The sequence below is a fragment of the Staurois parvus genome, unplaced genomic scaffold, assembly GCF_062004578.1.
Source record: "Staurois parvus isolate SC_StPar_1 unplaced genomic scaffold, SC_StPar_1.0 ptg001150l, whole genome shotgun sequence".
NCBI lineage: Eukaryota > Metazoa > Chordata > Amphibia > Anura > Ranidae > Staurois > Staurois parvus.
In genome coordinates this window covers 747,903-774,948 of record NW_028318946.1, presented here as the reverse complement: position 1 = coordinate 774,948, position 27,046 = coordinate 747,903, and the positions used below count along the sequence as shown (strand labels likewise).

Sequence of the window (27,046 nt, the reverse complement as noted above, 5' to 3'; positions counted from 1 at the left end):
CATAGTATAAGTTCCCAGACATGTCTTTATACCAACTTCCTGTGATCTTCAAACAATGGGCCTCAGACTGGGAATTGGCTCACACCTTTTAGGCCTCATGCACACGTGACTCTAGGAGCATTTTTTTTTCGCTTGAACCCATCTCAGTAAAAGCCTGTGTGTCCATGTACAAATAGGCTTTTACCAGAGTTTAAAAGCAGTTCAATGTTTTTCTCCTGAACGCAGAAGAATAGTGTACAGGAAAGGAACGCTTTCGCCAAAAGATGCTAAACGCGTCTAAACGCTAGCCGAGTAGAGCGCTTGGGTGTTTATTCATGTCGTGTCATTCCTATTCTATTTTATTTTCCAAACTCCCCCAAGGCTTGAAAGAGTTAAAGGGAAGCCGAGTTACAGCTGATGAAGGAACGAAGAATGAAGAAGTAACGCACATCAGAAATGTCTCCGTACTGCTGGCTGCTTCTACTGCCGTCTCTCTACAGATGTAAGTGTGAAGTCTTCCGAATTTTTCCATCCGTCCAGAATCAATCTATCTATCTATCTATCATCTATCTATTATCTATCTATCTATTATCTATCTATCTATCTATCTATCTATTATCTATCTATCTATCTATCTATTATCTATCTATTATCTATCTATCTATCTATTATCTATCTATCTATCTATCTATTATCTATTATCTATCTATCTATCTATCTATCTATCTATCTATCTATTATCTATCTATCTATCTATCTATCTATCTATCTATCTATCTATCTATCTATCTATTATCTATCTATCTATCATCTATCTATCTATCTATCTATCTATCTATCTCATATCTATCTATTATCTATCTATTACCTATCTATCTATCTATCCATCCATCCCTCCCTCCATCCATAATCAATCTATCTATCTATCTATCTATCTATCTATCTATCTATCTATCTATCTATCTATCTATCCATCCATCCATCCCTCCCTCCCTCCCTCCCTCCCTCCCTCCCTCCACCCCTCCCTCCACCCATCATCTATCTATCTATCTATCTATCTGTCTGTCTATCCCTCCCTCCATCCATCTATAATCTATCTATCCATCCATCCATCCATCCATCTATTATCTATCTATCTATCCATCTATCCATCCATCTATTATCTATCTATCTATCTATCTATCTATCTATCTATTATCTATCTATCTATCTATCTATCTATCCTATTAATTCTTCTACTCATTCTCAGATGCGTTGTGTTCTGATTCCTGTGGAGAAGTGAAGTACATGGTCAGTGAGGAATCAGGATCCATCCTTCTAGAAGTGGACAATTCAGGAATAAGAGAAATTTCTTGGGTCTTCAGGAACACCCTTATATGCATCGCCAAGCCCCATGAGTCTATGGAGGTGAAGTCCCGTCACTTCAAAAACAGACTCTACAATGAGGCAAACGGATCGCTAAATATCACAAAGCTGACCAAAGATGACCAAGGAGAGTTTGTGGCCAACCTACGTTTGAAAACAGAACAAGAGTGCAACCAGATCTACAACCTCACCGTATACAGTAAGTCATTGTGTGTCACCTCTCTATAGACATCCAGAGTTTATGGGAGCTGATCGTACAGAGCAGAGTTTACTGTCTTTCAGACTTTAGAAAGGCCAGACTGTGGCCAGTGGGAGTGGAAAATGACCCATCATTGGTGTCAGTTGGAAGAATGATGTCCCATCATTGGCGTCAGTGGGGTGGAATAGTGTCCCATCATTGGTATCAGTGGGAGGAATAGTGCCCAATCATTGGTGTCAGTGGGAGGAATAGTGCCCCTTCAGTGGTGTCACTGGGAGGAATAGTGCCCCATCATTGGTGTCAGAGGGAGGAATAGTGCCCCATCATTGGGAGGAATGATGTCCCATCATTGGTGTCAGTGGGAGGAATGATGTCCCATCATTGGTATCATTGGGAGGAATGATGTCCCATCATTGGTGTCAGTGGGAGGAATGATGTCCCATCATTGGTATCATTGGGAGGAATGATGTCCCATCATTGATGTCAGTGGGAAGAATAGTGTCCCATCGCTGGAATCAGTGGGAGGAATAGTGCCCCATCACTGGTATCAGTGGGAGGAATAGTGCCCCATCATTGGTATCAGTGGGAAGAATAGTGCCCCATCATTGGTGTCAGTGGGAGGAATAGTGCCCCATCATTGGTGTCAGTGGGAGGAATAGTGCCCCATCATTGGTGTCAGTAGGAGGAATAGTGTCCCATCATTGGTATCAGTGGGAGGAATAGTGCCCCATCAGTGGTATCAGCGGGAGGAATAGCGCCCCATCATTGGTATCAGTGGGAGGAATAGTGCCCCATCGTTGGTATCAGCGGGAGGAATAGCACCCCATCATTGGCATCAGTGGGAGGAATAGCGCCCCATCGTTGGTATCAGTGGGAGGAATAGCACCCCATCGTTGGTATCAGCGGGAGGAATAGTGCCCCATTATTGGTATCAGTGGGAGGAATAGTGCCCCATCATTGGTGTCAGTGGGGGGGGAATAGTGCTCCATCATTGGTATCAGTGGGAGGAATAGTGCCCCATCATTGGTGTCAGTGGGGGGGGGGGATAGTGCTCCATCATTGGTGTCAGTGGGAGGAATAGTGCCCATCATTGGTATCAGTGGGAGGAATAGTGCCCCATCATTGGTATCAGTGGGAGGAATAGTGCCCTATCATTGGTATCAGTGGGAGGAATAGTGCCCCATCATTGGTGTCAGTGGGAGGAATAGTGCCCCATCATTGGCGTCAGTGGGAGGAATAGTGCACCATCATTGGTATCAGTGGGAGGAATAGCGCCCCATCATTGGTATCAGTGGGAGGAATAGCGCCCCATCGTTGGTATCAGTGGGAGGAATAGCGCCCCATCGTTGGTATCAGCGGGAGGAATAGCGCCCAATCTTTGGTATCAGCGGGAGGAATAGTGCCCCATCATTGGTGTCAGTGGGAGGAATAGAGCCCCAACATTGGTGTCAGTGGGAGGAATAGTGCCCCATTATTGGTATCAGTGGGAGGAATAGTGCCCATCATTGGTATCAGTGGGAGGAATAGTGCCCCATCATTGGTATCAGTGGGAGGAATAGTGCCCCATCATTGGTATCAGTGAGAGGAATAGTGCCCCATCATTGGTATCAGTGGGAGGAATAGTGCCCCATCATTGGTATCAGTAGGAGGAATAGTGCCCCATCATTGCATCAGTGGGAGGAATAGTGCCCCATCATTGGTATCAGTGGGAGGAATAGTGCCCCATCATTGGTATCAGTAGGAGGAGTAGTGCCCCATCATTGGTATCAGTGGGAGGAATAGTGCCCCATCATTGGTATCAGTGGGAGGAATAGTGCCCCATCATTGGTATCAGTGGGAGGAATAGTACCTCATTGTTGGTATCAGTGGAAGGAATAGTGCCCCATCATTGGTGTCAGTGGGAGGAATAGTGCCCCATCATTGCTATCAGTGGGAGGAATAGTGCCCCATCATTGGTATCAGTGGGAGATATAGTGCCCCATCATTGGTATCAGTGGGAGGAATAGTGCCCCATCATTGGTATCAGTGGGAGGAATAGTACCTCATTGTTGGTATCAGTGGAAGGAATAGCGCCCCATCATTGGTGTCAGTGGGAGGAATAGTGCCCCATCATTGGTATCAGTGGGAGGAATAGTGCCCCATCATTGGTATCAGTGGGAGGAATAGTGCCCCATCATTGGTATCAGTAGGAGGAATAGTGCCCCATCATTGCTATCAGTGGGAGGAATAGTGCCCCATCATTGGTATCAGTGGGAGGAATAGTGCCCCATCATTGGTATCAGTGGGAGGAATAGTGCCCCATCATTGGTGTCAGTGGGAGGAATAGTGCCCCATCATTGCTATCAGTGGGAGGAATAGTGCCCCATCATTGGTATCAGTGGGAGATATAGTGCCCCATCATTGGTATCAGTGGGAGGAACAGTGCCCCATCATTGGCATCAGTGGGAGATATAGTGCCCCATCATTGCTATCAGTGGGAGGAATAGTGCCCCATCATTGGTATCAGTGGGAGGAATAGTACCTCATTGTTGGTATCAGTGGAAGGAATAGCGCCCCATCATTGGTGTCAGTGGGAGGAATAGTGCCCCATCATTGCTATCAGTGGGAGGAATAGTGCCCCATCATTGGTATCAGTGGGAGATATAGTGCCCCATCATTGGTATCAGTGGGAGGAATAGTGCCCCATCATTGGTATCAGTGGGAGGAATAGTACCTCATTGTTGGTATCAGTGGAAGGAATAGCGCCCCATCATTGGTGTCAGTGGGAGGAATAGTGTCCCATCATTGGTATCAGTGGGAGGAATAGTGCCCCATCATTGGTGTCAGTGGGAGGAATAGTGCCTCATTGTTGGTATCAGTGGGAGAAATAGTGCCCCATCATTGGTGTCAGTGGGAGGAATAGTGTCCCATCATTGGTATCAGTGGGAGGAATAGTGCCCCATCATTGGTATCAGTGGGAGGAATAGTGCCTCATTCTTGGTATCAGTGGGAGGAATAGTGCCCCATCATTGGTGTCAGTGGGAGGAATAGTGCCCCATCATTGGTGTCAGTGGGAGGAATAGTGCCCCATCATTGGTATCAGTGGGAGGAATAGTGCCCCATCATTGGTGTCAGTGGAAGGAATAGTGCCCCATTATTGGTATCAGTGGGAGGAATAGTGCCCATCATTGGTATCAATGGGAGGAATAGTGCCCCATCATTGGTATCAGTGGGAGGAATAGTGCCCCATCATTGGTGTCAGTGGGAGGAATAGTGCCCCATCATTGCTATCAGTGGGAGGAATAGTGCCCCATCATTGGTATCAGTGGGAGGAATAGTGCCCCATCATTGGTATCAGTGGGAGGAATAGTGCCCCATCATTGGTATCAGTGGGAGGAATAGTACCTCATTGTTGGTATCAGTGGAAGGAATAGCGCCCCATCATTGGTGTCAGTGGGAGGAATAGTGTCCCATCATTGGTATCAGTGGGAGGAATAGTGCCCCATCATTGGTGTCAGTGGGAGGAATAGTGCCTCATTGTTGGTATCAGTGGGAGAAATAGTGCCCCATTATTGGTATCAGTGGGAGGAATAGTGCCCATCATTGGTATCAGTGGGAGGAATAGTGCCCCATCATTGGTATCAGTGGGAGGAATAGTGCCCCATCATTGGTATCAGTGAGAGGAATAGTGCCCCATCATTGGTATCAGTGGGAGGAATAGTGCCCCATCATTGGTATCAGTAGGAGGAATAGTGCCCCATCATTGCATCAGTGGGAGGAATAGTGCCCCATCATTGGTATCAGTGGGAGGAATAGTGCCCCATCATTGGTATCAGTAGGAGGAGTAGTGCCCCATCATTGGTATCAGTGGGAGGAATAGTGCCCCATCATTGGTATCAGTGGGAGGAATAGTACCTCATTGTTGGTATCAGTGGAAGGAATAGCGCCCCATCATTGGTGTCAGTGGGAGGAATAGTGTCCCATCATTGGTATCAGTGGGAGGAATAGTGCCCCATCATTGGTATCAGTGGGAGGAATAGTGCCTCATTCTTGGTATCAGTGGGAGGAATAGTGCCCCATCATTGGTGTCAGTGGGAGGAATAGTGCCCCATCATTGGTGTCAGTGGCAGGAATAGTGCCCCATCATTGGTATCAGTGGGAGGAATAGTGCCCCATCATTGGTGTCAGTGGAAGGAATAGTGCCCCATTATTGGTATCAGTGGGAGGAATAGTGCCCATCATTGGTATCAATGGGAGGAATAGTGCCCCATCATTGGTATCAGTGGGAGGAATAGTGCCCCATCATTGGTGTCAGTGGGAGGAATAGTGCCCCATCATTGCTATCAGTGGGAGGAATAGTGCCCCATCATTGGTATCAGTGGGAGGAATAGTGCCCCATCATTGGTATCAGTGGGAGGAATAGTGCCCCATCATTGGTATCAGTGGGAGGAATAGTACCTCATTGTTGGTATCAGTGGAAGGAATAGCGCCCCATCATTGGTGTCAGTGGGAGGAATAGTGTCCCATCATTGGTATCAGTGGGAGGAATAGTGCCCCATCATTGGTATCAGTGGGAGGAATAGTGCCTCATTCTTGGTATCAGTGGGAGGAATAGTGCCCCATCATTGGTGTCAGTGGGAGGAATAGTGCCCCATCATTGGTGTCAGTGGCAGGAATAGTGCCCCATCATTGGTATCAGTGGGAGGAATAGTGCCCCATCATTGGTGTCAGTGGGAGGAATAGTGCCCCATTATTGGTATCAGTGGGAGGAATAGTGCCCCATCATTGGTATCAATGTGAGGAATAGTGCCCCATCATTGGTATCAGTGGGAGGAATAGTGCCCCATCATTGGTATCAGTGGGAGGAATAGTGCCCCATCATTGGTGTCAGTGGGAGTAATAGTGCCCCATCATTGGTATCAGTAGGAGGAATAGTGCCCCATCATTGGTATCAGTGGAAGGAATAGTGCCCCATCATTGGTATCAGTAGGAGGAATAGTGTCCCATCATTGGTGTCAGTGGGAGGAATAGAGCCCCATCATTGGTATCAGTGGGAGGAATAGTGCCCCATCATTGGTATCAGTGGGAGGAATAGTGCCCCATCATTGGTATCAGTAGGAGGAATAGTGCCCCATCATTGGTATCAGTGGGAGATATAGTGCCCCATCATTTTTATCAGTGGGAGGAATAGTGCCCCATTATTGGTATCAGTAGGAGGAATAGTGCCCAATCATTGCTATCAGTGGGAGGAATAGTGCCCCATCATTGCTATCAGTGGGAGGAATAGTGCCCCATCATTGGTATCAGTAGGAGGAATAGTGCCCCATCATTGGTATCAGTGGGAGGAATAGTGCCTCATTCTTGGTATCAGTGGGAGGAATAGTGCCCCATCATTGGTATCAGTGGGAGGAATAGTGCCCCATCATTGGTGTCAGTGGGAGGAATAGTGCCCCATCATTGGTATCAGTGGGAGGAATAGTGCCCCATCATTGGTATCAGTGGGAGGAATAGTGCCCCATCATTGGTATCAGTGGGAGGAATAGTGCCCCATCATTGGTGTCAGTGGGAGGAATAGTGCCCCATCATTGGTATCAGTAGGAGGAATAGTGCCCCATCATTGTTGTCAGTGGGAGGAATAGTGCCCCATCATTGGTATCAGTGGGAGGAATAGTGCCCCATCATTGGTATCAGTGGGAGGAATAGTGCCCCATCATTGGTATCAGTGGGAGGAATAGTGCCCCATCATTGGTGTCAGTGGGAGGAATAGTGCCCCATCATTGCTATCAGTGGGAGGAATAGTGCCCCATCATTGGTATCAGTGGGAGATATAGTGCCCCATCATTGGTATCAGTGGGAGGAACAGTGCCCCATCATTGGTATCAGTGGGAGATATAGTGCCCCATCATTGGTATCAGTGGGAGGAATAGTGCCCCATCATTGGTATCAGTGGGAGGAATAGTACCTCATTGTTGGTATCAGTGGAAGGAATAGCGCCCCATCATTGGTGTCAGTGGGAGGAATAGTGCCCCATCATTGCTATCAGTGGGAGGAATAGTGCCCCATCATTGGTATCAGTGGGAGATATAGTGCCCCATCATTGGTATCAGTGGGAGGAATAGTGCCCCATCATTGGTATCAGTGGGAGGAATAGTACCTCATTGTTGGTATCAGTGGAAGGAATAGCGCCCCATCATTGGTGTCAGTGGGAGGAATAGTGTCCCATCATTGGTATCAGTGGGAGGAATAGTGCCCCATCATTGGTGTCAGTGGGAGGAATAGTGCCTCATTGTTGGTATCAGTGGGAGAAATAGTGCCCCATCATTGGTGTCAGTGGGAGGAATAGTGTCCCATCATTGGTATCAGTGGGAGGAATAGTGCCTCATTCTTGGTATCAGTGGGAGGAATAGTGCCCCATCATTGGTGTCAGTGGGAGGAATAGTGCCCCATCATTGGTGTCAGTGGGAGGAATAGTGCCCCATCATTGGTATCAGTGGGAGGAATAGTGCCCCATCATTGGTGTCAGTGGAAGGAATAGTGCCCCATTATTGGTATCAGTGGGAGGAATAGTGCCCATCATTGGTATCAATGGGAGGAATAGTGCCCCATCATTGGTATCAGTGGGAGGAATAGTGCCCCATCATTGGTGTCAGTGGGAGGAATAGTGCCCCATCATTGCTATCAGTGGGAGGAATAGTGCCCCATCATTGGTATCAGTGGGAGGAATAGTGCCCCATCATTGGTATCAGTGGGAGGAATAGTGCCCCATCATTGGTATCAGTGGGAGGAATAGTACCTCATTGTTGGTATCAGTGGAAGGAATAGCGCCCCATCATTGGTGTCAGTGGGAGGAATAGTGTCCCATCATTGGTATCAGTGGGAGGAATAGTGCCCCATCATTGGTATCAGTGGGAGGAATAGTGCCTCATTCTTGGTATCAGTGGGAGGAATAGTGCCCCATCATTGGTGTCAGTGGGAGGAATAGTGCCCCATCATTGGTGTCAGTGGCAGGAATAGTGCCCCATCATTGGTATCAGTGGGAGGAATAGTGCCCCATCATTGGTGTCAGTGGAAGGAATAGTGCCCCATTATTGGTATCAGTGGGAGGAATAGTGCCCATCATTGGTATCAATGGGAGGAATAGTGCCCCATCATTGTTATCAGTGGGAGGAATAGTGCCCCATCATTGGTGTCAGTGGGAGGAATAGTGCCCCATCATTGCTATCAGTGGGAGGAATAGTGCCCCATCATTGGTATCAGTGGGAGGAATAGTGCCCCATCATTGGTATCAGTGGGAGGAATAGTGCCCCATCATTGGTATCAGTGGGAGGAATAGTACCTCATTGTTGGTATCAGTGGAAGGAATAGCGCCCCATCATTGGTGTCAGTGGGAGGAATAGTGTCCCATCATTGGTATCAGTGGGAGGAATAGTGCCCCATCATTGGTATCAGTGGGAGGAATAGTGCCTCATTCTTGGTATCAGTGGGAGGAATAGTGCCCCATCATTGGTGTCAGTGGGAGGAATAGTGCCCCATCATTGGTGTCAGTGGCAGGAATAGTGCCCCATCATTGGTATCAGTGGGAGGAATAGTGCCCCATCATTGGTGTCAGTGGGAGGAATAGTGCCCCATTATTGGTATCAGTGGGAGGAATAGTGCCCCATCATTGGTATCAATGTGAGGAATAGTGCCCCATCATTGGTATCAGTGGGAGGAATAGTGCCCCATCATTGGTATCAGTGGGAGGAATAGTGCCCCATCATTGGTGTCAGTGGGAGTAATAGTGCCCCATCATTGGTATCAGTAGGAGGAATAGTGCCCCATCATTGGTATCAGTGGAAGGAATAGTGCCCCATCATTGGTATCAGTAGGAGGAATAGTGTCCCATCATTGGTGTCAGTGGGAGGAATAGTGCCCCATCATTGGTATCAGTGGGAGGAATAGTGCCCCATCATTGGTATCAGTGGGAGGAATAGTGCCCCATCATTGGTATCAGTAGGAGGAATAGTGCCCCATCATTGGTATCAGTGGGAGATATAGTGCCCCATCATTTTTATCAGTGGGAGGAATAGTGCCCCATTATTGGTATCAGTAGGAGGAATAGTGCCCAATCATTGCTATCAGTGGGAGGAATAGTGCCCCATCATTGCTATCAGTGGGAGGAATAGTGCCCCATCATTGGTATCAGTAGGAGGAATAGTGCCCCATCATTGGTATCAGTGGGAGGAATAGTGCCTCATTCTTGGTATCAGTGGGAGGAATAGTGCCCCATCATTGGTATCAGTGGGAGGAATAGTGCCCCATCATTGGTGTCAGTGGGAGGAATAGTGCCCCATCATTGGTATCAGTGGGAGGAATAGTGCCCCATCATTGGTATCAGTGGGAGGAATAGTGCCCCATCATTGGTATCAGTGGGAGGAATAGTGCCCCATCATTGGTGTCAGTGGGAGGAATAGTGCCCCATCATTGGTATCAGTAGGAGGAATAGTGCCCCATCATTGTTGTCAGTGGGAGGAATAGTGCCCCATCATTGGTATCAGTGGGAGGAATAGTGCCCCATCATTGGTATCAGTGGGAGGAATAGTGCCCCATCATTGGTGTCAGTGGGAGGAATAGTGCCCCATCATTGGTATCAGTGGGAGGAATAGTGCCCCATCATTGGTATCAGTGGGAGGAATAGTGCCCCATCATTGGTGTCAGTGGGAGGAATAGTGCCCCATCATTGGTGTCAGTGGGAGGAATAGTGCCCCATCATTGGTATCAGTAGGAGGAATAGTGCCCCATCATTGGTATCAGTGGAAGGAATAGTGCCCCATAATTGGTATCAGTGGGAGGAATAGTGCCCCATCATTGGTATAAGTGGGAGGAATAGTGCCCCATCATTGGTATCAGTGGGAGGAATAGTGCCCCATCATTGATATCAGTAGGAGGAATAGTGTCCCATCATTGGTGTCAGTGGGAGGAATAGTGCCCCATCATTGGTATCAGTAGGAGGAATAGTGCCCCATCATTGGTATCAGTAGGAGGAATAGTGCCCCATCATTGGTATCAGTGGGAGGAATAGTGCCCCATCATTGGTATCAGTGGGAGGAATAGTGCCCCATCATTGGTATCAGTAGGAGGAATAGTGCCCAATCATTGCTATCAGTGGGAGGAATAGTGCCCCATCATTGCTATCAGTGGGAGGAATAGTGCCCCATCATTGGTATCAGTGGGAGGAATAGTGCCCCATCATTGGTATCAGTAGGAGGAATAGTGCCCCATCATTGGTGTCAGTGGGAGGAATAGTGCCTCATTCTTGGTATCAGTGGGAGGAATAGTGCCCATCATTGGTATCAGTGGGAGGAATAGTGCCCCATCATTGGTATCAGTGGGAGGAATAGTGCCCCATCATTGGTATCAGTAGGAGGAATAGTGCCCAATCATTGCTATCAGTGGGAGGAATAGTGCCCCATCATTGGTATCAGTGGGAGGAATAGTGCCCCATCATTGGTATCAGTGGGAGGAATAGTGCCCCATCATTGGTATCAGTGGGAGGAATAGTGCCTCATCATTGGTATCAGTGGGAGGAATAGTGCCCCATCATTGGTATCAGTGGGAGGAATAGTGCCCCATCATTGGTATCAGTGGGAGGAATAGTGCCCCATCATTAGTGTCAGTGGGAGGAATAGTGCCCCATTATTGGTATCAGTGGGAGGAATAGTGCCCATGATTGGTATCAGTGGGAGGAATAGTGCCCCATCATTGGTATCAGTGGGAGGAATAGTGCCCCATCATTGGTATCAGTGGGAGGAATAGTGCCCCATCATTGGTATCAGTGGGAGATATAGTGCCCCATCATTGGTATCAGTGGGAGGAATAGTGCCCCATCATTGGTATCAGTGGGAGGAATAGTGCCTCATTCTTGGAATTAGTGGGAGGAATAGTGCCCCATCATTGGTGTCAGTGGGAGGAATAGTGCCCCATCATTGGTATCAGTGGGAGGAATAGTGCCCCATCATTGGTATCAGTGGGAGGAATAGTGCCCCATCATTGGTGTCAGTGGGAGGAATAGTGCCCCATCATTGGTATCAGTAGGAGGAATAGTGCCCCATCATTGGTATCAGTGGAAGGAATAGTGCCCCATCATTGGTATCAGTGGGAGGAATAGTGCCCCATCATTGGTATCCGTGGGAGGAATAGTGCCCCATCATTGATATCAGTAGGAGGAATAGTGCCCCATCATTGGTATCAGTAGGAGGAATAGTGCCCCATCATTGGTATCAGTGGAAGGAATAGTGCCCCATCATTGGTATCAGTGGGAGGAATAGTGCCCCATCATTGGTATCCGTGGGAGGAATAGTGCCCCATCATTGATATCAGTAGGAGGAATAGTGCCCCATCATTGGTATCAGTAGGAGGAATAGTGCCCCATCATTGGTATCAGTGGGAGGAATAGTGCCCCATCATTGGTATCAGTGGGAGGAATAGTGCCCCATCATTGGTATCAGTAGGAGGAATAGTGCCCCATCATTGGTATCAGTGGGAGGAATAGTGCCTCATTCTTGGTATCAGTGGGAGGAATAGTGCCCATCATTGGTATCAGTGGGAGGAATAGTGCCCCATCATTGGTATCAGTGGGAGGAATAGTGCCCCATCATTGGTATCAGTAGGAGGAATAGTGCCCCATCATTGGTATCAGTGGGAGGAATAGTGCCTCATCATTGGTGTCAGTGAGAGGAAGAGTGCCCCATTATTGGTATCAGTGGGAGGAATAGTGCCCATCATTGGTATCAGTGGGAGGAATAGTGCCCCATCATTGGTATCAGTGGGAGATATAGTGCCCCATCATTGGTATCAATAGTAGGAATAGTGCCCCATCATTGGTATCAGTGGGAGGAATAGTGCCCCATCATTGGTATCAGTGGGAGGAATAGTGCCCCATCATTGGTATCAGTGGGAGGAATAGTGCCCCTTCATTGGTATCAGTGGGAGGAATAGTGCCCCATCATTGGTATCAGTGGGAGGAATAGTGCCCCATCATTGGTGTCAGTGGGAGGAATAGTGTCCCATCATTGGTATCAGTAGGAGGAATAGTGCCCCATCATTGGTATCAGTAGGAGGAATAGTGCCCCATCATTGCTGTCAGTGGGAGGAATAGTGCCCCATCATTGATATCAGTGGGAGGAATCGTGCCCCATCATTGTTATCAGTGGGAGGAATCGTGCCCCATCATTGGTATCAGTGGGAGGAATAGTGCCCCATCATTGGTATCAGTGGGAGGAATAGCGCCCCATCATTGATATCAGTGGGAGGAATCGTGCCCCATCATTGTTATCAGTGGGAGGAATAGTGCCCCATCATTGGTGTCAGTGGGAGGAATAGTGCCCCATCGTTGGTATCAGTGGGAGGAATAGTGCCTCGTTGTTGGTATGAGTTGGAGTTGATACGTCATCAATGGATGATCAGCTGTTGTGCAGACGCATGCCAGATGATCCCCGTGGTTACCCCAGGATGATGATTACCAGGAGTGGTCTTTGTTACTCAAAAGCGATTTTTATTGCGCTATCTGGTTAATGCAATTTATTCTCATTCCCACATGCACTGAAATCACGGATTTTTTTCACCTATCTGTATTTGGACAATAGCTGTCACCTATACACTACTTGCGCCATATTCAGACGCAATCTGCACTTTAACGTTGCGCTCCATAGCGCATTTATATTGATCTTTGTTTGGACTGTGCACAATAACGTTGTTATATGTGCGTTTGCTTAGACGCAGTTTCATTGAATCACACAAGTTTTTAATTTATATCTTATACGGTTATATGAGGTTTTTAAAGTGCTGCATTTTTTATGTTTATGGTCTTATGAGGGTTGGAGGTTTAACCTTTTATGCCAGCTGCTTTTTAGGTTCGGTTCTTTTCTAGCGCTCGTTTACCCATTTTTGCCAATCCCATAGTATGTGGACTGTGCATTACGCCCTTCACCAGCCCCTCCTTCTCTATCTGACCTTCTCGCTCTGTATCTGGTGCTCCAGCACCATGTTTTTACCCCAATTTTCTTCATTTCCAAAAATTTGTGACCAAAATGAGATCTCCTCGGGTTGTTTACTGTTCACAAGAAAAGGTCATGTGGTGGTCCAGAGATGGAATCCAGAATTCTTCTTCAGCTTTCACTATCCAGAAACGTACAGGGCCAAATGTGTGAAGAACTACCGAGACGGGACCTAGTGCAAGCTCAAACCAAACGGCGACTAGAGTATGATGATGATAGGCCCCTGAGGGCCAAAGATGAACACTGGACAGAAAGTAGGAGCTCCACCACATGACCTTTTTTTGTGGACAGTGAACACCCTGAGGAGATCTAATTTTGGTCACAATTTTTTGGAAATGAAGAAAAATTGGGGTAAAAACATGGTGCTGGAGCACTAGATACAGAGCGAGAAGGTCAGATATCTAGCACTCCAGCATCATGTTTTTACCCCAATTTTTCTTCATTTCCAAAAAATTGTGACCAAAATGAGATCTCCTCAGGGTGTTTATTGTCCACAATAAAAGGTTCATCTTTGGCCCTCAGGGGTCTATCATCACGATACTCTGGTCACCGTTTGGTTTGGCCTAGCACTAGGTCCCGTCTCGGTAGTTCTTCTCACATTTGGACCCGTACATTTCCCAATAGTGAAAGCTGAAGAATAATCCAGAGATGGAATCCAGAATTCTTCTTCAGCTTTCACTATTGGGAAAGGTACGGGGCCAAATGTGAGAAGAATTACCGAGACGGGACCTAGTGCAAGGCCAAACTAAATAGCGACTAGAGTATCATGATGATAGGCCACTGAGGGCCAAAGATGAACACTGGACAGAATGTAGGAGCACCACCATATGACCTTTTATTGTGGACAGTAAACACCCCGAGGAGATCTCATTTTGGTCACAATTTTTTGGAAATGAAAAAAAATTGGAGTAAAAACATGGTGCTGGAGCACTAGATACAGAACGAGAAGGTCATATATCTAGCACTCCAGCATCATGCTTTTACCCCAATTTTTCTTCATTTCCGAAAAATTGTGACCAAAATGAGATCTCCTTGGGTTGTTTACTGTCCACAATAAAAGGTCATATGGTGGTGCTCCTACTTTCTGTCCAGCGTTCATCTTTGGCCTTCAGGGGTCTATCATCATGATACTCTGGTCACCGTTTGATTTGGCCTGGCACTAGGTCCCGTCTCGGTAGTTCTTCTCACATTTGGCCCCGTACGTTTCCCAATAGTGAAAGCTGAAGAAGAATCCAGAGATGGAATCCAGAATTCTTCTTCAGCTTTCACTATAGGAAAAGGTACGGGGCCAAATGTGAGAAGAACTACCGAGACGGGACCTAGTGCAAGCTCAAACCAAACGGCGACTAGAGTATCATGATGATAGGCCCCTGAGGGCCAAAGATGAACACTGGACAGAAAGTAGGAGCACCACCATATGACCTTTTATTGTGGACAGTAAAAACCCCGAGGAGATCTCATTTTGGTCACAATTTTTTGGAAATGAAAAAAAATTGGAGTAAAAACATGGTGCTGGAGCACTAGATACAGAACGAGAAGGTCATATATCTAGCACTCCTGCATCATGTTTTTACCCCAATTTTTCTTCATTTCCGAAAAATTGTGACCAAAATGAGATCTCTTTGGGGTGTTTACTGTCCACAATAAAAGGTCATATGGTGGTGCTCCTACTTTCTGTCCAGCGTTCATCTTTGGCCTTCAGGGGTCTATCATCATGATACTCTGGTCACCGTTTGGTTTGGCCTGGCACTAGGTCCCGTCTCGGTAGTTCTTCTCACATTTGGCCCTGTACGTTTCCCAATAGTAAAAGCTGAAGAAGAATCCAGAGATGGAATCCAGAATTCTTCTTCAGTTTTCACTATTGGGAAAGGTACGGGGCCAAATGTGAGAAGAACTACCGAGACAGGACCTAGTGCAAGGCCAAACCAAACGGCGACCAGAGTATCATGATGATAGGCCACCTGAGGGCCAAAGATGAACTCTGGACAGGAAAGTAGACTAGAGTATCCCGACCATAGGATGCCCAGAGGGCCAAAGATGAACTCTGGACAGGAAAGTAGACTAGAGTATCACGACCATAGGATGCTCAGAGGGCCAAAGATGAACGTTGGACAGGAAAGTAGACTAGAGTATCACGACCATAGGATGCCCAGAGGCCAAAGATGAACTCTGGACAGGAAAGTAGACTAGAGTATCACGACCATAGGATGCCCAGAGGGCCAAAGATGAACGCTGGACAGGAAAGTAGACTAGAGTATCATGACCATAGGATGCCCAGAGGCCCAAGATGAACGCTGGACAGGAAAGTAGACTAGAGCATCACGACCATAGGATGCCCAGAGGGCCGAAGATGAACTCTGGACAGGAAAGTAGACTAGAGTATCACGACCATAGGATGCCCAGAGGGCCAAAGATGAACGCTGGACAGGAAAGTAGACTAGAGCATCACGACCATAGGATGCCCAGAGGGCCAAAGATGAACTCTGGACAGGAAAGTAGACTAGAGTATCACGTTCATAGGATGCCCAGAGGGCCAAAGATGAACTCTGGACAGGAAAGTAGACTAAAGCATCACGACCATAGGATGCCCAGAGGGCCAAAAATGAAAGCCGGACAGGAAAGTAGACTAGAGTATCACGACCATAGGATGCCCAGAGGGCCAAAGATGAACGCTGGACAGGAAAGTAGACTAGAGTTTCACGACCATAGGATGCCCAGAGGGCCAAAGATGAACGCTGGACAGGAAAGTAGACTAGAGTGTCAGGACCATAGGATGCCCAGAGGGCCAAAGATGAACGCTGGACAGGAAAGTAGACTAGAGTGTCACGACCATAGGATGCCCAGAGGGCCAAAGATGAACGCTGGACAGGAAAGTAGACTAGAGTGTCACGACCATAGGATGCCCAGAGGGCATCTCATTCTTTGGTGGAATTTTTTTATTTGGTTTTTGCAGGTAAACTGTCGGAAGGCGACATCAGGATCTATCCCAACATCACCAGCAGAGAGACCTGTAACGTGACTTTAACGTGCGTTGTTGACCAAAAAGATGCGACAATCTCTTGGAGAGGTTCTACCACCAGCACTGTTGAGAAGACATCAACTATACAGGTTGAGGAGCCGTACACCAACTCCAGCTGGACCTGTACAGCTTCGCATCCGGTGACCAGCGTCTCCAGAACCGTCAGACCGCTGGACTTCTGTCAGGATGGTGAGCCTGAAGGATCTGCTGTAGGCTCTTGGAGCCCCTTCATACCTACATGCACTTAGATCAGCTCTTTGATGGAGACAACTAGGCATGTGCAGAAAAAAAAATGTGTTCCGTTTCGGATCGATTCCTTAAGGTACTAATTCAGTTTAGTTGCATTCGTGACCAATTTTTTTTCGTCTCATTTTGTTTATTCGTTTTTGACCGGATTCAAATTTTTTCCAATAAATTGAAATCGAATTGTAGATCAAAGCGATCCGAATTCACTGTGAAGAATAGCCGGATCTATTCTATTCGAAATTTGAATTTCAGAAAACGGCAATATTCTTTGTATTCTGTTCTTTTATTTTGTATTCTTCTCTATTCTATTCAATTTTGTTCTATGCTATTCTTTTCGAAATTCAAATTTCAGAAGACGGCTATATTCTTTCTGTTTTATTCTATTCCATTTGAAGTTCAAATTTCAGAACACAGTTATATTCATTCTGTTCTGTTCTATTTTATTCTCTTCTTTTCCTTTCCTTCTATTCTTTTATTTTCTGTTCTGTTCTATTTTATTCTAATCTATTCTTTTCGAAATTCGAATTTCAGAAGACGGTTATATTCTTTCTATTCTATTCTATTTGAAATTCAAATTTCAGAACACGGTTATATTCTTTCTATGCTATTCTCTTATTTTCTATTCTATGCTTTTTTTTCTGTTCTGCTCTTTTATTTTATGTTCTATTCTAATCTATTATTTTCAAAACTTGAATTTCAGAAGACGGTTATATTCTATTCTTTTCCTTTATTTTCTATTCTATTCTTTCTATTGTATTGTCTTGTATTCTATTCCTTTATTTTCTATTCTAGTCTTTTCTTTTCTGTTCTATTCTAATCTATTATTTTCAAAATTCAAATTTCAGAACACGGTTATATTCTGTCTATTTTATTCTTTTTTTTCTGTTCTGCTCTTTTATTTTATGTTCTATTCTAATCTATTATTTTCGAAACTTGAATTTCAGAAGACGGTTATATTCTATTTTATTCTATTCTTTTACTTTATTTTCTATTCTATTCTTTCTATTGTATTGTCTTGTATTCTATTCCTTTATTTTCTATTATAGTCTTTTATTTTCTGTTCTTTTCTCCTCTAATCTATTCTTTTCGAAATTCAAATTTCAGAACACGGTTATATTCTTTCTATTCTGTTATTTTATTTTCTATTCTATGCTTTTATTTTCTGTTCTGCTCTTTTATTTTATGTTCTATTCTAATCTATTATTTTCAAAATTTGAATTTCAGAAGACGGTTATATTCTATTTTATTCTATTCTTTGCCTTTATTTTCTATTCTATTCTTTCTATTGTATTGTTTTGTATTCTAATCCTTTATTTTCTACTCTCTTCTTTTTTTTCTATTCTGTTTTATTCTACTCTATTCTTTTCGAAATTCAAAAGACGACTGTATTCTTTCTAGTTTATTCTATTCTATTGTATTCCTTTATTTTCTATTCTAGTATTTTTATTTTCTGTTCTATTCTAGTTTATTCTAATCTTTTATTTTCAAAATTTGAATTTCAGAAGACGGCTATATTCTTCCTATTTTATTCTATTCTATTTGGAATTCAAATTTAGGAACACGGTAATATTCTTTCTATTCTGTTCAATTCTTTTATTTTCTATTCAGTCTTTTTATTTTCTGTTCTATTCTTTTATTTTATTATATTTTATTATTTTCTTTTCAAAATTCGAATTTTGGAAGACGGCTATATTCTAATATACACAGTCATTGAAGGAAATCAGCAATAGCCAGCAATATATTTGCAGCTCGAATTTGTTTTAAAATTTTCGGTTCAAATTATTTCAGACAAAATTTAGTTTCATTACTTCAAATTCATTTAAATGTGTGACTTTTGTAATTTGGAAACGCGGATACCTCCGAATCTCCGGATAATGAAAATTCCTGGGAGGGACAAGGTTTCGAACTTGGTCCACCTAGCCAGAAGTCCTGGTAGTCCCATCTCTTCGTGGCCAGCCAAAGCTGACCACCAAGTACTAGGTTTAGGGAGCCTTCCGAAGAGAGAACCCTCCCCCCAGGTTTGGGGTTGAAAGGAACCTGGTGGCCACATATCCTCCCCCTTGACTTCAGGGCAGGCCTGATGACCTGCATCCTCCATCCAATGAAAGATGACAAAACGTGAAGAGAAAAATAATTAAAATAAGTAAGTGGCCATGCAATTAAGCACTGGTTAGGCCTGGAGACCTGGCAGAAAAAATTGTCCCAGAGGTAGCCAAGAGGTCTAGCCCTAAAAGGCACAGGGCAGAAAAAAGTTTTGTACCCGTTCACACAGTGGGGTCCCACACCCAAGTGGGCGACCAATCCCAGGGGGCACAGACACTGTGTACTCTCTGCCTTCCCGGTCCATGGCCAGACATGGTGGACCTACTCAAACCAAGAAGAACTGGGTCCATCCAGTTTCCCGAGGGAATTACTCCCATGCCCCAACTGCCTGTGGGCATCCCGATACTAGCCTGCAGAGCCTCCATCATACCAGCAGGGGTACCGTACTGCCAGCCATTCCTACCAAAAGGCAAGAACGATGGCGGAGCGCCCCTACTGGACACTGATAAGAACAGCAATTACACTTGATCTTGGCCAAATCTCTAGAATGATGAGGGCCAAACCCTGGTTGTGGGGGTCTTTGGAGGGGGGGGAGCTTACCAGAATCCATGACAAGCTCACCATGGCAGTCTAAGAATAGCAAAAAACACATAATATGTTTCCTAATTATGTTCTGTATGTTATTGGAAGTTATTAAAACTTTGATTTATATTACAGAAAACAAATGGGAAATCATAATTCTTGCCGTTTTCATTGGCCTCTCCCTACTTGCTACCCTTGCATTAATTTGGTATCTGCGGAAGACGCGCAATAACGTTTGGTAAGCGTTTTCCTTCTTTTTTTTTTCTTTTTTTAGTTATGTTGTTTACGTTTTATTACAATACTTTGGAAGCAGGGGCGGACTGACAACTCATGGGGCCCCCGGGGAATAGGGGATCATGGGGCTCCTGTGTCCTTGCCCAAACTCAAAAAAGCCTATGAAAAAGGTACCAGGGGCATCTCTTGGGGCCCCCTACTGACCCCGAGCCCTCGGGCGGTGCCCGAGTTTCTAAATAGTCGGTCCACCCCTGCTCTGGAGGAACCCTTAGCGACCTCTGGAGGAACCCTTAGCGACCTCTGGAGGAACCCTTACAGACCTCAGGAGGAACCCTTAGCGACCTCTGGAGGAACCCTTAGCGACCTCTGGAGGAACCCTTGGTCAGTCCGCCCGTTTGGAAGCAATAAGACAGAGTACAGGGCAAAAAAAAAGGTCACGATGGAAAACAAAAGATACTATGATGTATGAGTACACGCAGGATAAAAGGTGATCATATGATAGATGAATGACATGACCCCTTTCACACGTTCTGCATGTCCGTTTTTCATCTGTTTACAGAAGAAAAACAGACTCCTGTGTATTTCTATGGACTAGCGGATAATCATCTGTTTACATCCATTAATGTCCACATCCGTTAACATCTGTTTTTTCAATTGGAAGAAAAACCTATTTTTCTTCAGGTAATAAAACCGGAACGGACAAAAAATTGATGTAAACGGACAAAAACAGATGTAAGGGGACGTAAATGGACAAAAAATGGATGAAAAAACGGATGTAAACTGATGAAAAACAGATGAAAAATTGATGTAAACTGATGTAAACTGATGAAAAACTGACGTAAACTGATGAAAAACTGATGTGAACTGATGAAAAACTGACATGAACTGATAAAAAACTGAGGTGAACTGATGAAAAACTGACAAACTGATGAAAAATTGAGGTGAACTGATGAAAACCTGACATGAACTGATGAAAAACTGATGTGAACTGATGAAGAACTGAGGTAAACTGATGAAACACTGATGTGAACTGATGAAAAACTGATGTGAATTGGTGAAAAATTGATGTAAACTGGTGAAAAACTGATGTGAACTGACGTGAACTGATGAAAAACTGAAACTGATGAAAAACTGAGGTGAACTGGTAAAAAACTGACAAACTGATGAAAAACTGATGTGAACTGATGAAAAACTGATGTAAACCGATGAATAACTGACGTGAACTGGTGAAAAACTGACGTAAACTGATGAAACACTGATATGAACTGATGAAAAACTGATGTAAATTTGTGAAAAACTGATGTGAATTGGTGAAAAATTGATGTAAACTGGTGAAAAACTGATGTGAACTGACGTGAACTGATGAATAACTGACGTAAACTGATGAAACACTGATGTGAACTGATGAAAAACTGATGTGAACTGGTGAAAAACTGACAAACTGATGAAATACTGATAAACTGATGAAAAACTGATAAAAAACTGATATGAACTGATAAAAAACTGACAAACTGATGAAGAACTGATGTGAACCGATGAAAACTGACGTAAACTGATGTGAACTGATTAAAAACTGACGTAAACTGATGTAAAACTGACAAAAACTAATGTGAACTGATGAAAAACTGACGTAAACTGATGAAAACTGATGTAAACTGATGTAAACTGATGTGAACTGATTAATAACTGACGTAAACTGGTGAAAAACCGACGTAAACTGATGAATAACTGATGTGAACTGATGAAAAACTGACATAAACTGATGAATAACTGATGTGAACTGATGAAAAAACGGACATGAACTGATGAAAAACTGTGAACTGATCCGTTTTTTCTTAGAAAAATGAAGAATAAATTGCTGAAAAAAACAGAATACCCGTGTGGAAGGGGCCATACCGAGTCTCAGGAATCCCTGTAGATCACAGGTGTCAGTGTAGACGGTTCTACACATCCCATCATGTTGTCCCGGGTGCCCACTCTCTAGGAAACAATATAATAATAATTAGTACAGAGAACCACTGTACCGCCTTTAAATGTTACTTCAACTCAAATATTACAGGTCGCTAAGTTCCTTCGTGATCTTTTTGTGCTTTTTTTTATGTTTTAGTACCAGGATGAAATGGAACAGGAAGGATCGATTAAACTCTACAAATGATGACCCGCAGCAAACTGACCACGTTTATTGGGAAATTTGTCACACAGAGGTGAGTGGGCCTTCTACAATGTCCTACAAAATGTAATTTTCTAGACCGTCCTTTCTCAAGCTTTTCAACCCAGAGGAACCCATGAAATAACTTTCCGGTCTCAGGGTACCCCGGCTAAAAATGACTAAATCTACGACTCAAGATACGTTAGTGTGATGGCCGGTGGGAAGAATGTTCCTTACTCTTGTGGTCATTGGAAAGAATTACCTACTTACAGAGAGCTAAAAAGATCACCCCTTAGCGACCTCTGGAGGAACCCTTAGCGACCTCAGGAGGAACCCTTAGTGACCTCTGGAGGAAGCCTTAGCGACCTCAGGAGGAACCCTTAGTGACCTCTGGAGAAACCCTTAATGACCTCTGGAGAAACCCTTAGCGACCTCTGGAGGAACCCTTAGCGACCTCTGGAGGAACCCTTAGTGACCTCTGGAGGAACCCTTAGTGACCTCTGGAGAAACCCTTAGCGACCTCTGGAAGAAACCTTAGCGACCTCTGGAGGAAACCTTAGCGATCACTGGAGGACCCTTAGTAACCTCTGGAGGAAACCTTAGCGACCTCTGGAGGAACCCTTAGAGACCTCTGGAGGAACCCTTAGCGACTTCTGGAGGAACTCTTAGAGACCTCTGGAGGAACCCTTAGCAACCTCTGGAGGAACCCTTAGCAACCTCTGGAGGAACCCTAGGGTTCCATGGAACCCTGGTTTAGAAACCCTGTTCTATATGAAGTATTTGAAACTCAATAGAAAACCTGATCTTATCTGAGAGGCTGTCTTTGCTCACTGCTCATAGAGCCCCTAGCAACCTTTGGAGGAACCCTAGTTGAGAAACCCTGGTCTAATTAAAAAATTAATAAAGTCCCCTTTCTGGGGTCCAACAACCTCCTCTGACCTGAAATCATCAATGTCCTTCTACAGTATATGTTGAACCCGGTCCTAAGTACTTAAAGTGTTACCTGCAATCAGTGCCGGGACAAGGGCACTGTGTTGAGGGGAAACACTGCTCATCCTGCTCCTTTCTGACAGAATTGACTACAGTGTCACTCCTGTCAGAAGGAGCAGCGGCCAATAGTTGCTGTTGGAGGGAGTATTTGGCTTTCTCCTCTCCAGCCTGCATGGGATGGAAAGGAGCTGAAGCTGAGACCAAGAACTGTCCTCAGTCTCAGCATTGTGCTGCTGAGGAAGAAGAGCAGACATGTCACATGACTGGAGAGAGGAAGGAGAAGCTGTGAGTACCGATCTGCCAATACAAGGGGAAAAGGGGGGAAGCAACAACTCTGAATCATGGGGATACCTCATGTAGAGGGGGACTCTACTGGGGGGACACCTAAAGGGGGACTCTACTGGAGACACTAGATGTAAAGTAGGACTCTACTGGGGACACCTGATGTAAAGGGGGACTCTACTGAGGACACCAGATGTAAAGTAGGACTCTACTGGGGACACCTGCTGTAAAGGGGGACTCTACTGAGGACACCAGATGTAAAGTAGGACTCTACTGGGGACACCTGATGTAAAGGGGGACATTACTGAGGACACCTGATGTAAAGTAGGACTCTACTGGGGACACCTGACATAAACTAGGACTCTACTGAGGACATCTGATGTAAAGGAGGACTCTACTGGGGACACCTGATGTAAAGGAGGACTCTACTGGGGTCTCCACCTGGCGGGGGCCCAATTTGCCATCTTCACCCTCGGTGCTGGATGACCTTGTCCCAGCACTGACTGCAAGCAGTAAACACAATTTGGTTTCTTTCAGTCAATTAATCCAGGTATAAAAGATGGCGGCACTCAATTAAAATTCAACATGAATGTAACTTTATTGATTTTTATTCATCTCTACGATTAAGCCCACTTTTATGGGGAAACGTCAGATAAGGACATCCCAGATGGGGAAATCTATGTCTGTCTGCCCAGATCAATAAAGTTACACCCAGGTTGTATTTTAACAGTGTACTGCCAGCTTGTCATCCTGGATTCATTGGCCTTTTGGGGCATAAATGAGCTCCATCCCGACTTTTGGGGCATAAATGATCTCCATCCTGACTTTTGGGGTATAAATGAGCTCCATCCCAACTTTTGGGGCATAAATTATCTCCATCCCGACTTTTGGGGTATAAATGAGCTCCATCCTGACTTTTGGGGCATAAATGATCTCCATCTCGACTCTTGGGGCATAAATGAGCTCCATCCGGACTTTTGGGGCATAAATGAGCTCCATCCCGACTTTTGGCACCTGATCTTCCAGGAGAGTGATCCAGAATTATAGGCTTGTGAGGGGCAAACATATTTTTTAATTGGTTTCTTTTGGTATTTGTTGGATTCATTGAGTTAGTTAGTTAGTTAGTTAGTTAGTAGGGAAGGTTAGAACTTCTGTCAATCTTTCATTGTGCCCACATGGATCCTTGTCTTGATTTATTTCAATGCAATCCTTGCAGGTCTGCGGTGAAAGAGAATACCACGAGGACAGAAAAACCGAAGATTGATACTGTAGATATGACATCGCTACACCTGTCTGTGGTATGTATGAAGTACACCAATAATAGATTCACCATTTTTCTCCTTTCACCTATTTTTATAGTCAACATTTGCGCACACCTCACTCTGATGCCTACTACATGACATCAGGCCCTTAGACCACTGAAGCATGGGGGGATGATGATGGAGGACCAGCTTCGTCTTGATGACATCAGGCCCTTAGACCACTGGAGCATGGGGGGATGACGATGGAGGACCAGCTTTCGTCTTGATGACATCAAGCCCTTAGACCACTGGAGCATGGAAGGATGATGCTGAGGGACCAGATTTGGTCCTAATGACATCAGACCCTTGGTCCACTGGAGCATAGGGAGAAGACACTGGGGGACCAGCTTTGGTCTTGATGACATCGGACCCTTAGACCACTGGAGCATGGGGAGATCATGCTGGGGGACCAGCTTTGATCTTGATGACATCAGACCCTTAGACCACTGGAGCATGGGGGGATGACGATGGAGGACCAGCTTCGGTCTTGATGACATCAGGCTCTTAGAACACTGGAGCATGGGGGGAATGACGATGGAGGACCAGTTTTCGTCTTGATGACATCAGGCCCTTAGACCACTGGGGCATGGGGGGATGACGATGGAGAACCAGCTTTGGTCTTGATGACAGCAGACCCTTAGACCACTGGCACATGGGGGGATGACAATGGGGGACCAGCTTTTGTCTTGATGACATCAGACCCTTAGACCACTGGAGCATGAGGGGGAGATGCTGGGGGACCAGCTTTGGTCTTAATGACATCAGACTCTTAGACCACTGGAGCATGGGGAGATGACGATGGGGAACCAGCTTTCGTCTTGATGACATCAGACCCTTAGACCACTGGAGCATGAGGGGGTGACGCTGGGGAACCAGCTTTTGTCTTGATGACATCAGACCCTTAGACCACTGGAGCATGGAAGGATGATGCTGAGGGAACAGCTTTGGTCCTAATGACATAAGACCCTTAGACCACTGGAGCATGGGGGGATGACGCTGAGGGACCAGGTTTGGTCTTGATGACATTAGACCCTTAGACTACTCGAGCATGAGGGGGTGAAGCTGGGGGACTAGCTTTGGTCTTAATGACATAAGGCCCTTAGACCACTGGAGCATGGAGAGAAGATGCTGGAGGAACAGCATTGGTCTTGATGATATCAAGGCCTTAGACCACTGGAGCATGGGGAGAAGATGCTGGGGGGCCAGTCTATAAGCGTGGAGGTACAGAGGATCGAGTAAGTAAACCTTCTTTTCTATGCCCCCTAGACCTAAACAAGTAGATAACTCTTGCAGTGCGGTCACAGCGACACTGCTAGAGAGAGCTTTCCAGCTTCCTTTAGAGTTGGGCTTTAAGTTGACACTCTTCAAGCCCACTGCCCTATGACCCCTAAAGGGGATTATCTACTGAAGAGAAACAAAAATACTGGGCGCATCTAAGGATGCCCAATGGTACTCTTTGATGTGCCCCGTCTTTTTGTCTCTTTTCTACTGAGCACCTTTGGGATGAATTGAACCACAGGTTATGAGACAGGTCTTCTCCTCCAACATCAGTACCTGACCACATGAATGGGCACAGATTCCTACAGAAATCTTGTGGAAAGCCTTCCCAGAAGAGTGGAGGATGTTATAGTGAAAAAAAAGAGGTCAACTCCATATTTATCTCCATGGTTTTGGAATACCTTGCCCAACAAGCTCATATTACAGCACCAGGTGAGAAACCAAGTATGAAGAACATTCCAACTCCACTTAGGGTAGTGTCCCTGGTGAGATTTGAACCCAGGATAACAACACTGGGCTATCAATTAATTTACAATAAATGTTCCATGATGTATCCATTTTTTTTATTACAGAAATCCGGCCATAAAAGAGGTGACTTTCTTCAAGGCGATGGTAGCGCTCAAATGTATCGTGAGTGAAGGACCACACGTGATTGAAGAGCCATGCATTATTCTACACTGTGCAAAATGAAAAGTAGCATTAAAGGTACACTCCAGTCAAACTGGAAATGCAGCCTGGAGATGCGCACAAGGACTACACCCCATTTGTTATTTTTTCCACCCCCCATCCTTCTTCGTCCGTATGTGGTTTGATCCTGGAAAGCGCCTGCTGCTGATGTTGGAATAAACCCTTGAAGGCTAAACAGGGTTCTACAGCATCAAACCGCGTGACGCTCAAAAAGACAATGAGAAGACATAACTGGACATAAGAGTTACATGTAAAAGACAGACTCCCCCTCTTCTGTCCCAAAAAGAGCTCCTTTAAGAAGGTCCAAGTGCCGAAAAGTTATCTTTGTTTAAAATTTGCCCAGCTATTTGTACAGAGAAACCTCACGTGCCTTCGTTCTGTAGGAAGGAGATACCTGGCTGTTGTGGGAATGGGGCAAAATCGAATGTTCTTCAGCCATTTTCTCTTCTGGTCAAACCTTCTTGAAGTATTATGGGCAGCATGTAGAGTGCATACTGCATTATGGCCACTAGATGGAGCTGAGGATTATAGGAAATAAAGGCATCTTAAAGTGTTACCAAACCCAGGACCCTATGACTAAGCACCGTGACCGTGCGAAACGCGTTAATAGCTAGCATTGTCCTGGTGCTAGTTGTGTCCTTTCATGGATCAATAAACAATCTTCACTTTTTCATCATA

General features: G+C 45.2%; 1 protein-coding gene across 1 annotated transcript; it reads left to right on the top strand.

Moving 5' to 3' along the window:
• The first annotated feature begins 253 nt into the window (after positions 1-253).
• On the top strand, positions 254-27,046 carry LOC149439166 (SLAM family member 9-like). Its single transcript, XM_089659347.1, has 7 exons — positions 254-481; positions 1,229-1,543; positions 16,511-16,765; positions 19,583-19,685; positions 21,789-21,885; positions 24,319-24,400; positions 26,254-27,046. The coding sequence occupies exons 1-6, from the start codon at positions 436-438 to the stop codon at positions 24,364-24,366; spliced, it is 864 nt and encodes a 287-aa protein (XP_089515473.1). The 5' UTR covers positions 254-435; the 3' UTR covers positions 24,367-24,400; positions 26,254-27,046.

Coding starts and splice junctions, on each gene's coding strand:
- LOC149439166 (XM_089659347.1), top strand. CDS start 436: ATGTCTCCGTACTGCTGGCTGCTTCTACTGCCGTCTCTCTACAGAT. Junction 16,766..19,582: donor GCTGGACTTCTGTCAGGATG/GTGAGCCTGAAG, acceptor TTTATATTACAG/AAAACAAATGGGAAATCATA. Junction 19,686..21,788: donor AAGACGCGCAATAACGTTTG/GTAAGCGTTTTC, acceptor TTTATGTTTTAG/TACCAGGATGAAATGGAACA.